This window comes from Taudactylus pleione, unplaced genomic scaffold (assembly GCF_031769625.1).
Source record: "Taudactylus pleione unplaced genomic scaffold, aTauple2 ptg001691l, whole genome shotgun sequence".
Classification (NCBI taxonomy): domain Eukaryota; kingdom Metazoa; phylum Chordata; class Amphibia; order Anura; family Myobatrachidae; genus Taudactylus; species Taudactylus pleione.
This window is the reverse complement of record NW_028286088.1, coordinates 325,001-336,289: the sequence shown is the minus strand read 5'-3', so window position 1 is coordinate 336,289 and position 11,289 is coordinate 325,001. Positions and strand designations below refer to the sequence as shown.

Below are 11,289 nucleotides of genomic sequence, written 5' to 3'. Positions count from 1 at the left end.
TAGTTCTACAGCAAAAGACAATATTTTTACTACTATCAATTGCACCACACTACATAATCAACCCGGCACCCACCGCTCTAGAGGTGCCGAGGATAGTCCCGGGCTATCAGCCTAGGGTGTCCTGGAGAGGGGAACCCCTTTATTTTGGGGGTCCCCAGCTCCCCAGGGATCCCTGACCTTTGCTGACTAGCGGTCAGGGCTAATGCTTTGGCTGGGGGACCCTGTGAAAGGGTTCCCCTGGCTGTGGCATTACCCTCCCGCTACAAAAAGTCCAGTGCTAGTTCTGGAATTTAGAGGGGGACCCTACGTATTTTTTTTCCCTGTATTTCCAGAACCAGGACCGGATCAGAGCCCAGTGCTGGTTGCGCTAAATACAGGGGATCCCTACATTGTTTGTCCCCCATATTTTAGCAACCAGGGCTGGGTCTGAGTAGCCTGGTGCTGGTTGTGCTTAAATACAAGGGACCCCTACATCGTTGGCCCCTGTATTGTTCACAACCAGCACTGGGTCACTAAAAGCCCGGGACTGGTTGTTCTTTTGGAGGGGGGGAGGGTTGCACGCCGTCTGTGCATCTGTGTTTATTCTTTTTAAAAGACAAATGCATGTAGCACGGATCTCCCTGATCTAAGCCTCCATCTGTCAGCTATTGCACACGATCTATTGAATATGCAACTCATGAGATCATGCACGATAGATCTGGGGAACATCATTCACTTCAGCTGCCGGAGAGAGTTCAAGGAATATTGCATATGAGATTGGATCGTTTGCAAATCGTCCCGTATGTGGGGGCCTTAATTCAGGCTGTTACTCCGCATCCGGGATCTGTATCAGGTGAAGAATGAAGGTCATATCTGTACCCCCCAATCCTGCACATTATGGCACAAGTATGATTCCAGGGTCCACACATGAACAGATTCTTACATGACATTTATTTCATTTATACGCTGAACATGACCAGCGGGGAGGGCCTGGCCTGGCCTCAGTCTGGGCTTCGTATTGCCGAGCTCTTCTCATTCCTCATTGCGTTCAGGGTTTGGCCTAAGCCTGGAAGTTTGGCCAGGTTGTTATGGTGCTGTAGAATGTGTTGCCGGGGCAGTCGGTGGCGGTGACATTGCGATGCCCCTTCAGGATGTAGGCAGCCTTGATGTAGCCATTGGTGACGCCACAGGCTATGAGGTCCTTTACTGCATTCTGGGCAGCGGTGTTGGGGTTAAAGTCTGAAAGACACATCATATAATTAGTATTATCCTCTGGGTCGCCTTACGTTACAGTAATCATATAATTAGTATTATCCTCTTGGTCGCCTTAAGTTACAGTAATCATATAATTAGTATTATCCTCTTGGTCGCCTTACGTTACAGTAATCATATAATTAGTATTATCCTCTTGGTCGCCTTACGTTACAGTAATCATATAATTAGTATTATCCTCTTGGTCGCCTTACATTACAGGAATCATATAATTAGTATTATCCTCTTGGTCGTCTTACTAAATATATGATTAGAGTAATGTAAGACGACCAAGAGGATAATACGAATTATGAGTACTGTAACGTAAGGCGACCCAGAGGATAATAACAATTATATGATTACTGTAAGGCGACAGAGGATAATACTAATTATATGATTAGAGTAATGTATTATCCTCTTTGTCGCCTTAAGTTACAGTAATCATATAATTGGTATTATCCTCTGGGTCGCCTTACATTACAGTAATCATATAATTAGTATTATCCTCTTGGTCGCCTTACGTTACAGTAATCATATAATTAGTATTATCCTCTTGGTCGCCTTACATTACAGGAATCATATAATTAGTATTATCCTCTTGGTCGTCTTACTAATTATATGATTAGAGTAATGTAAGACGACCAAGAGGATAATACGAATTATGAGTACTGTAACGTGAGGCGACCCAGAGGATAATAACAATTATATGATTACTGTAAGGCGACAGAGGATAATACTAATTATATGATTAGAGTAATGTATTATCCTCTTTGTCGCCTTAAGTTACAGTAATCATATAATTGGTATTATCCTCTGGGTCGCCTTACATTACTCTAATCATATAATTAGTATTATCCTCTGTCGCCTTACAGTAATCATATAATTGGTATTATCCTCTTGGTCGCCTTACATTACAGTAATCATATAATTGGTATTATCCTCTTGGTCGCCTTACATTACAGTAATCATATAATTGGTATTATCCTCTTGGTCGCCTTACGTTACAGTAATCAGAATTAGTATTATCCTCTGGCGCCTTACAGTAATCATATAATTAGTATTATCCTCTTGGTCGCCTTACGTTACACTGATCATATAATTGGTATTATCCTCTTGGTCGCCTTACATTACAGTAATCATATAATTAGTATTATCCTCTGGGTCGCCTTACGTTACAGTAATCATATAATTGGTATTATCCTCTTGGTCACCTTACATTAATCATATAATTAGTATTATCCTCTTGGTCACCTTAAGTTACAGTAATCATATAATTGGTATTATCCTCTTGGTCGCCTTACATTACTCTAATCATATAATTAGTCCTCTTGGTCGCCTTACGTTACAGTAATCATATAATTGGTATTATCCTCTTGGTCGCCTTACATTACAGTAATCATATAATTGGTATTATCCTCTTGGTCGCCTTACGTTACAGTAATCAGAATTAGTATTATCCTCTGGCGCCTTACAGTAATCATATAATTAGTATTATCCTCTTGGTCGCCTTACGTTACACTGATCATATAATTGGTATTATCCTCTTGGTCGCCTTACATTACAGTAATCATATAATTAGTATTATCCTCTGGGTCGCCTTACGTTACAGTAATCATAGAATTGGTATTATCCTCTGGGTCGCCTTACGTTACAGTAATCATATAATTGGTATTATCCTCTTGGTCACCTTACATTAATCATATAATTAGTATTATCCTCTTGGTCACCTTAAGTTACAGTAATCATATAATTGGTATTATCCTCTTGGTCGCCTTACATTACTCTAATCATATAATTAGTCCTCTTGGTCGCCTTACGTTACAGTAATCATATAATTGGTATTATCCTCTTGGTCGCCTTACGTTACAGTAATCATATAATTAGTATTATCCTCTGGGTCGCCTTACGTTACAGTAATCATATAATTGGTATTATCCTCTTGGTCGCCTTACGTTACAGTAATCATATAATTGGTATTATCCTCTTGGTCGCCTTACGTTACAGTAATCATATAATTGGTATTATCCTCTGGGTCGCCTTACATTACTCTAATCATATAATTAGTATTATCCTCTGTCGCCTTACGTTACACTGATCATATAATTAGTATTATCCTCTGGGTAGCCTTACGTTACAGTAATCATATAATTGGTATTATCCTCTGGGTCGCCTTAAGTTACAGGAATCATATAATTAGTATTATCCTCTGGGTCGTCTTACTAATTATATGATTAGAGTAATGTAAGGCGACCAAGAGGATAATACTAATTATATGATTAGAGTAATGTATTATCCTCTTTGTCGCCTTACGTTACAGTAATCATATAATTGGTATTATCCTCTTGGTCGCCTTACATTACAGTAATCATATAATTGGTATTATCCTCTTGGTCGCCTTACACTAATCATATAATTGGTATTATCCTCTGGGTCGCCTTACGTTACAGTAATCATATAATTGGTATTATCCTCTTGGTCGTCTTACTAATTATGTGATTAGAGTAATGTAAGACGACCAAGAGGATAATACGAATTATGAGTACTGTAACGTAAGGCGACCCAGAGGATAATAACAATTATATGATTACTGTAAGGCGACAGAGGATAATACTAATTATATGATTAGAGTAATGTATTATCCTCTTTGTCGCCTTAAGTTACAGTAATCATATAATTGGTATTATCCTCTGGGTCGCCTTACATTACTCTAATCATATAATTAGTATTATCCTCTGTCGCCTTACAGTAATCATATAATTGGTATTATCCTCTTGGTCGCCTTACATTACAGTAATCATATAATTGGTATTATCCTCTTGGTCGCCTTACGTTACAGTAATCAGAATTAGTATTATCCTCTGTCGCCTTACAGTAATCATATAATTAGTATTATCCTCTTGGTCGCCTTACGTTACACTGATCATATAATTGGTATTATCCTCTTGGTCGCCTTACATTACAGTAATCATATAATTAGTATTATCCTCTGGGTCGCCTTACGTTACAGTAATCATAGAATTGGTATTATCCTCTGGGTCGCCTTACGTTACAGTAATCATATAATTGGTATTATCCTCTTGGTCACCTTACATTAATCATATAATTAGTATTATCCTCTTGGTCACCTTAAGTTACAGTAATCATATAATTGGTATTATCCTCTTGGTCGCCTTACATTACTCTAATCATATAATTAGTCCTCTTGGTCGCCTTATGTTACAGTAATCATATAATTGGTATTATCCTCTTGGTCGCCTTACATTACAGTAATCATATAATTAGTATTATCCTCTGGGTCGCCTTACGTTACAGTAATCATATAATTGGTATTATCCTCTTGGTCGCCTTACGTTACAGTAATCATATAATTGGTATTATCCTCTTGGTCGCCTTACATTACTCTAATCATATAATTAGTATTATCCTCTGGGTCGTCTTACTAATTATATGATTAGAGTAATGTAAGGCGACCAAGAGGATAATACTAATTATATGATTAGAGTAATGTATTATCCTCTTTGTCGCCTTACGTTACAGTAATCATATAATTGGTATTATCCTCTTGGTCGCCTTACATTACAGTAATCATATAATTGGTATTATCCTCTTGGTCGCCTTACACTAATCATATAATTGGTATTATCCTCTGGGTCGCCTTACGTTACAGTAATCATATAATTGGTATTATCCTCTTGGTCGCCTTACACTAATCATATAATTAGTATTATCCTCTTGGTCGCCTTACGTTACAGTAATCATAATTAGTATTATCCTCTTGGTCGCCTTACGTTACAGTAATCATAATTAGTATTATCCTCTGGGTCGCCTTACGTTACAGTAATCATATAATTGGTATTATCCTCTGGGTCGCCTTACGTTACAGTAATCATATAATTGGTATTATCCTCTTGGTCGCCTTACGTTACAGTAATCATATAATTAGTATTATCCTCTGGGTCGCCTTACGTTACAGTAATCATATAATTGGTATTATCCTCTGGGTCGCCTTACGTTACAGTAATCATATAATTGGTATTATCCTCTGGGTCGCCTTACGTTACAGTAATCATATAATTGGTATTATCCTCTGGGTCGCCTTAAGTTACAGGAATCATATAATTAGTATTATCCTCTGGGTCGTCTTACTAATTATATGATTAGAGTAATGTAAGGCGACCAAGAGGATAATACTAATTATATGATTAGAGTAATGTATTATCCTCTTTGTCGCCTTAAGTTACAGTAATCATATAATTGGTATTATCCTCTGGGTCGCCTTACGTTACTGTAATCATATAATTAGTATTATCCTCTTGGGCAATATGATTACTGTAACGTAAGGTGACCATTTGTTTCATTGTCATTTGTTTTATTTTATTTGTTTCCAGCCCTGGTTTTGCCCAGGAGCAGATCGATCAGCCGGCATTACAGCGCTGTAAATAGAAAGATTGCCTGACGGGCAGCCGGGCAGATGGTTTATTATGTGAGGAATTGGGTAGGGGGCAGCTAATTGCCATAGAAATCCCCTTTCCTGACTTACTCATAAAGGATCCGAAGACACTTATTCCAATGGAGTTGGAGTTGTAATTTGGGGCGTGGGCCCCCACGGATGTCCAGCCACGACCCTCATACGCCTGGCCGTCCTCTCCCACGAGGAAGCTGTGAACAATGAGACAGGTCAGAGGTCAGCGTACAGTATTGGCGAGGACACGGCCAGCGCCGGCTGATAACTGGGAATCAGACTCTGCTCTCATCTGGGTGAGTGTTACAATGTAGATTTGTGGGTAACATCCAAATAATATAGATTCCGCTGTAGCCCAACTCGTAACTGACGTATATAACGTATTACCTCCTGCACACGCTCCTGCCCCATACATAAACCAGCAGCTACAGTCTGCTACGTTCCCCTGCTACATGATCCCCCACCACCTGATCCCCTGCTACATGATCCCCCACCACCTGATCCCCTGCTACATGATCCCCCACCAGCTGATCCCCTGCAATGTGAAGTCCCCCACTACATGATCCCCCCACCACCTGATCCCCTGCAATGTGAAGCCCCCACTACATGACCCCCTGCAACATGAAGTCCTCCGCTACAAGATCCCCCATTATACGATCCCCCTACTACATGATCCCCCCCACTACATGAAGCCCTGCAACATTATCCCCTGCAATGTGAAGCCCCCACTACATGATCCCCTGCAACGTGAAGCCCCCACTACATGATCCCCTGTAACGTGAAGCCCCCACTACATGATCCCCTGTAACGTAAAGCCCCCCACTACATGATCCCCTCTAATATGATCCCCCCGCTACATGATCCTCTACAACATGATCCCCCCCCGCTGCAGGATCCCCTCCAATATGATCCCCCTGCTGCAGTATCCCCTCCAATATGATCCCCCCGCTACATGATCCCATGCAACATGAAGTCCCCACTACATGATCCCCTGCAACATGATCCCCCCGCTACATGATCCCCTGCATCATGATCCCCCCGCTGCAGGATCCCCTGCAACGTGAAGCCCCCACTACATGATCCCCTGCAACGTAAAGCCCCCACTACATGATCCCCTACAACATGAAGCCCCCACTACATGATCCCCTCTAATATGATTCCCCCGCTACATGATCCCCTGCAACATGATCCCCCCCCGCTACAGGATCCCCTCCAATATGATCTCCCTGCTACAGGATCCCTTCAAAATGAACCCTCCGCTACATCATCCCCTGCAACATGAAGCCCCCCGCTACATGATCCCCCTGCAACGGGAAGCCCCCACTACATGATCCCCCCCCCCCACTCCTCTCACCTGTAGCCGATGTCACACCAGCCATTGCTGTCCATGTGATAGTTCTGTATGCTCTTGGCCTGAGAGATGCAGGCAGCCTGGGTGGTACAAGGGGTTCCCTCCGTGTGGTGCACGATAACATATGTGACAGGAGTGGCCATTGTGGTTTGGCAGGTGGGGGCACGGGCTCCCCACTGGGACTTGGTGATGATGGTGGGGCAGCCTGTGGGAGGAAGAGAATACATTGGAATAATGTAGCCTGTCCGCACTTTACCAATTACACACTCGCCCTTAGAGATTGATAGTAAAGGGTCATTTTCACCTTTTAATAAAAATGCAGCCAGTGTACAGGAACCATCAACAGCGCCCCCTACAGGGCACATTACTGTACAGTGGTTCCTAACCCTGGGGTGCTTCGGGACACTTGCAGCGGTGCCTCAGGTTGGTAGCTAGGCACAAAATCAAATTATTTATGATCAATGTAATGTAAATATGAGGACAAACAGAAGCGCAAACCTGTTCCCCATCACATAACTGACCCTAAGGATGACAGTTCAGCACATCCCTGTCCTCACCACATAACTGACCCTAAGGATGACAGGTCAGCACATCCCTGTCCCCACCACAGAACTGACCCTAAGGATGACAGGTCAGCACAGCCCTGTCCTCACCACATAACTGATCCTAAGGATGACAGGTCAGCACAGCCCTGTCCTCACCACATAACTGACCCTAAGGATGACAGGTCAGCACAGCCCTGTCCTCACCACATAACTGACCCTAAGGATGACAGGTCAGCACATCTCTGTCCTCACCACATAACTGACCCTAAGGGTGACAGGTCAGCACATCCCTGTCCTCACCACATAACTGCCCCTAAGGGTGACAGGTCAGCACATCCCTGTCCCCACCACATAACTGACCCTAAGGATGACAGGTCAGCACATCCCTGTCCCCACCACATAACTGACCCTAAGGATGACAGGTCAGCACATCCCTGTCCTCACCACATAACTGACCCTAAGGGTGACAGCTCAGCACATCCCTGTCCTCACCACATAACTGACCCTAAGGATGACAGGTCAGCACATCCCTGTCCTCACCACATAACTGACCCTAAGGATGACAGGTCAGCACATCCCTGTCCTCACCACATAACTGACCCTAAGGATGACAGGTCAGCACATCCCTGTCCTCACCACATAACTGACCCTAAGGATGACAGGTCAGCACATCCCCGTCCTCACCACATAACTGACCCTAAGGGTGACAGGTCAGCACATCCCCGTCCTCACCACATAACTGATCCTAAGGGTAACAGGTCAGCACATCCCCGTCCTCACCACATAACTGATCCTAAGGATGACAGGTCAGCACATCCCTGTCACATAACTGATCCTAAGGGTGACAGGTCAGCACATCCCTGTCCTCACCACATAACTGACCCTAAGGGTGACAGGTCAGCACATCCCTGTCCTCACCACATAACTGACCCTAAGGATGACAGGTCAGCACATCCCTGTCCTCACCACATAACTGACCCTAAGGATGACAGGTCAGCACATCCCTGTCCTCACCACATAACTGACCCTAAGGGTGACAGGTCAGCACATCCCTGTCCTCACCACATAACTGACCCTAAGGATGACAGGTCAGCACATCCCCGTCCTCACCACATAACTGACCCTAAGGGTGACAGGTCAGCACATCCCCGTCCTCACCACATAACTGATCCTAAGGGTAACAGGTCAGCACATCCCTGTCCTCACCACATAACTGACCCTAAGGATGACAGGTCAGCACATCCCTGTCCTCACCACATAACTGACCCTAAGGATGACAGGTCAGCACATCCCTGTCCTCACCACATAACTGACCCTAAGGGTGACAGGTCAGCACATCCCTGTCCTCACCACATAACTGACCCTAAGGATGACAGGTCAGCACATCCCTGTCCTCACCACATAACTGACCCTAAGGATGACAGGTCAGCACATCCCTGTCCTCACCACATAACTGACCCTAAGGGTAACAGGTCAGCACATCCCTGTCCTCACCACATAACTGATCCTAAGGATGACAGGTCAGCACATCCCTGTCACATAACTGATCCTAAGGGTGACAGGTCAGCACATCCCTGTCCTCACCACATAACTGACCCTAAGGGTGACAGGTCAGCACATCCCTGTCCTCACCACATAACTGACCCTAAGGGTAACAGGTCAGCACATCCCTGTCCCCACCACATAACTGACCCTAAGGATGACAGGTCAGCACATCCCTGTCCTCACCACATAACTGACCCTAAGGGTGACAGGTCAGCACATCCCTGTCCTCACCACATAACTGACCCTAAGGATGACAGGTCAGCACATCCCTGTCCTCACCACATAACTGACCCTGAGGATGACAGTCAGCGCAATTTACTTCATTAATTTTTTTTCTGAATTTCTCAATAATAAACGTTTGGCTTAGGGGAGCCGTGAGAACAATGCTGATACTCTAAGGGCTGTGATTCACAGAAGTTTGAGAACCTCTGGTGTAAGATGTTAGAGAACTGTATGATAGAAGAATATGCTCCATTCTCTGGAAAACACAGTGATGCTGAGGGCGTGTGTGTGTGTGAGAGGGGCCTGTCGTGTGTGTGTGTGTGTGTGTGTGTGTGAGGCCTGTCCTGTGTGTGTGTGTGTGTGTGTGTGAGGCCTGTCCTGTGTGTGTGTGTGTGTGTGTGTGTGTGTGAGGCCTGTCCTGTGTGTGTGTGTGTGTGTGTGTGTGTGAGGCCTGTCCTGTGTGTGTGTGTGTGTGTGTGAGGCCTGTCCTGTGTGTGTGTGTGTGTGAGAGAGGCCTGTCTGTGTGTGTGTGTGTGTGTGTGTGTGTGTGTGAGAGGGGCCTGTCCTGTGTGTGTGAAAGAGGGGCCTGTCCTGTGTGTGTGTGTGTGTGTGTGTGTGTGTGTGTGTGAGCGAGGCCTGTCCTGTGTGTGCGTGAGAGAGGGGCCTGTCCTGTGTGTGTGAAAGAGGGGCCTGTCCTGTGTGAGAGGGGCCTGTCCTGTGTGTGTGTGTGTGTGCGCGAGGCCTGTCCTGTGTGTGTGTGTGTGTGAGAGAGGCCTGTCGTGTGTGTGTGTGAGCGAGGCCTGTCGTGTGTGTGTGTGTGTGTGTGTGTGTGTGTGTGTGTGTGTGTGTGTGAGCGAGGCCTGTCCTGTGTGTGTGAGAGAGGCCTGTCCTGTGTGTGTGTGTGTGTGTGAGCGAGCGAGGCCTGTCCTGTGTATGTGTGTGTGTGTGTGTGAGCGAGGCCTGTCCTGTGTGTGTGAGAGAGGGGCCTGTCCTGTGTGTGTGTGAGCGAGGCCTGTCCTGTGTGTGTGTGAGCGAGGCCTGTCCTGTGTGTGTGTGAGCGAGGCCTGTCCTGTGTGTGTGTGAGCGAGGCCTGTCGTGTGTGTGTGAGAGGCCTGTCCTGTGTGTGTGAGAGAGGGGCCTGTCCTGTGTGTGTGAGAGAGGGGCCTGTCCTGTGTGTGTGAGAGAGAGGCCTGTCCTGTGTGTGTGTGTGTGTGTGTGTGTGTGTGTGTGTGTGTGTGTGTGTGTGTGTGTGTGTGAGCGAGGCCTGTCCCGTGTCTGTGTGTGAGAGAGGGGCCTGTCCTGTGTGTGTGAGAGAGGGGCCTGTCCTGTGTGTGTGAGAGAGGGGCCTGTCCTGTGTGTGTGAGAGAGGGGCCTGTCCTGTGTGTGTGAGAGAGGGGCCTGTCCTGTGTGTGTGAGAGAGGGGCCTGTCCTGTGTGTGTGAGAGAGAGGCCTGTCGTGTGTGTGTGTGTGTGTGTGTGTGTGTGAGCGAGGCCTGTCCCGTGTCTGTGTGTGAGCGAGGCCTGTCCTGTGTGTGCGTGAGAGAGGGGCCTGTCCTGTGTGTGTGAAAGAGGGGCCTGTCCTGTGTGTGTGTGTGTGAGGCCTGTCCTGTGTGTGTGTGTGTGTGTGTGTGTGAGAGAGGCCTGTCGTGTGTGTGTGTGAGCGAGGCCTGTCGTGTGTGTGTGTGTGTGTGTGAGAGAGGCCTGTCGTGTGTGTGTGTGTGTGAGCGAGGCCTGTCCTGTGTGTGTGAGAGAGGCCTGTCCTGTGTGTGTGTGAGCGAGGCCTGTCCTGTGTGTGTGTGTGTGTGTGTGTGTGTGTGTGAGAGAGGCCTGTCCTGTGTGTGCGTGAGAGAGGGGCCTGTCCTGTGTGAGAGGGGCCTGTCCTGTGTGTGTGTGTGTGTGTGTGTGTGTGTGTGTGTGTGTGTGTGTGTGTGTGTG

The 11,289-nt window shown here is 45.9% G+C and overlaps 1 protein-coding gene across 3 annotated transcripts in view; it reads right to left on the bottom strand.

Annotated features, from left to right (window-relative positions):
* Positions 1–911: 911 nt before the first annotated feature.
* The window catches only part of LOC148439573 (peptidoglycan-recognition protein SC2-like), a 41,524-nt gene continuing 31,146 nt past the window's right edge, over positions 912–11,289 (bottom strand). For all 3 annotated transcript variants that reach the window (XM_088464558.1, XM_088464559.1, XM_088464560.1), the window contains 3 exons: positions 7,047–7,248; positions 5,771–5,889; positions 912–1,218 (listed from right to left, as the gene is read on the bottom strand). In XM_088464558.1, coding sequence (XP_088320684.1) covers positions 1,040–1,218; positions 5,771–5,889; positions 7,047–7,248 — 500 coding nt within the window. In that variant the 3' untranslated portion in view covers positions 912–1,039. The remainder of the gene's footprint in view (positions 1,219–5,770; positions 5,890–7,046; positions 7,249–11,289) is intronic.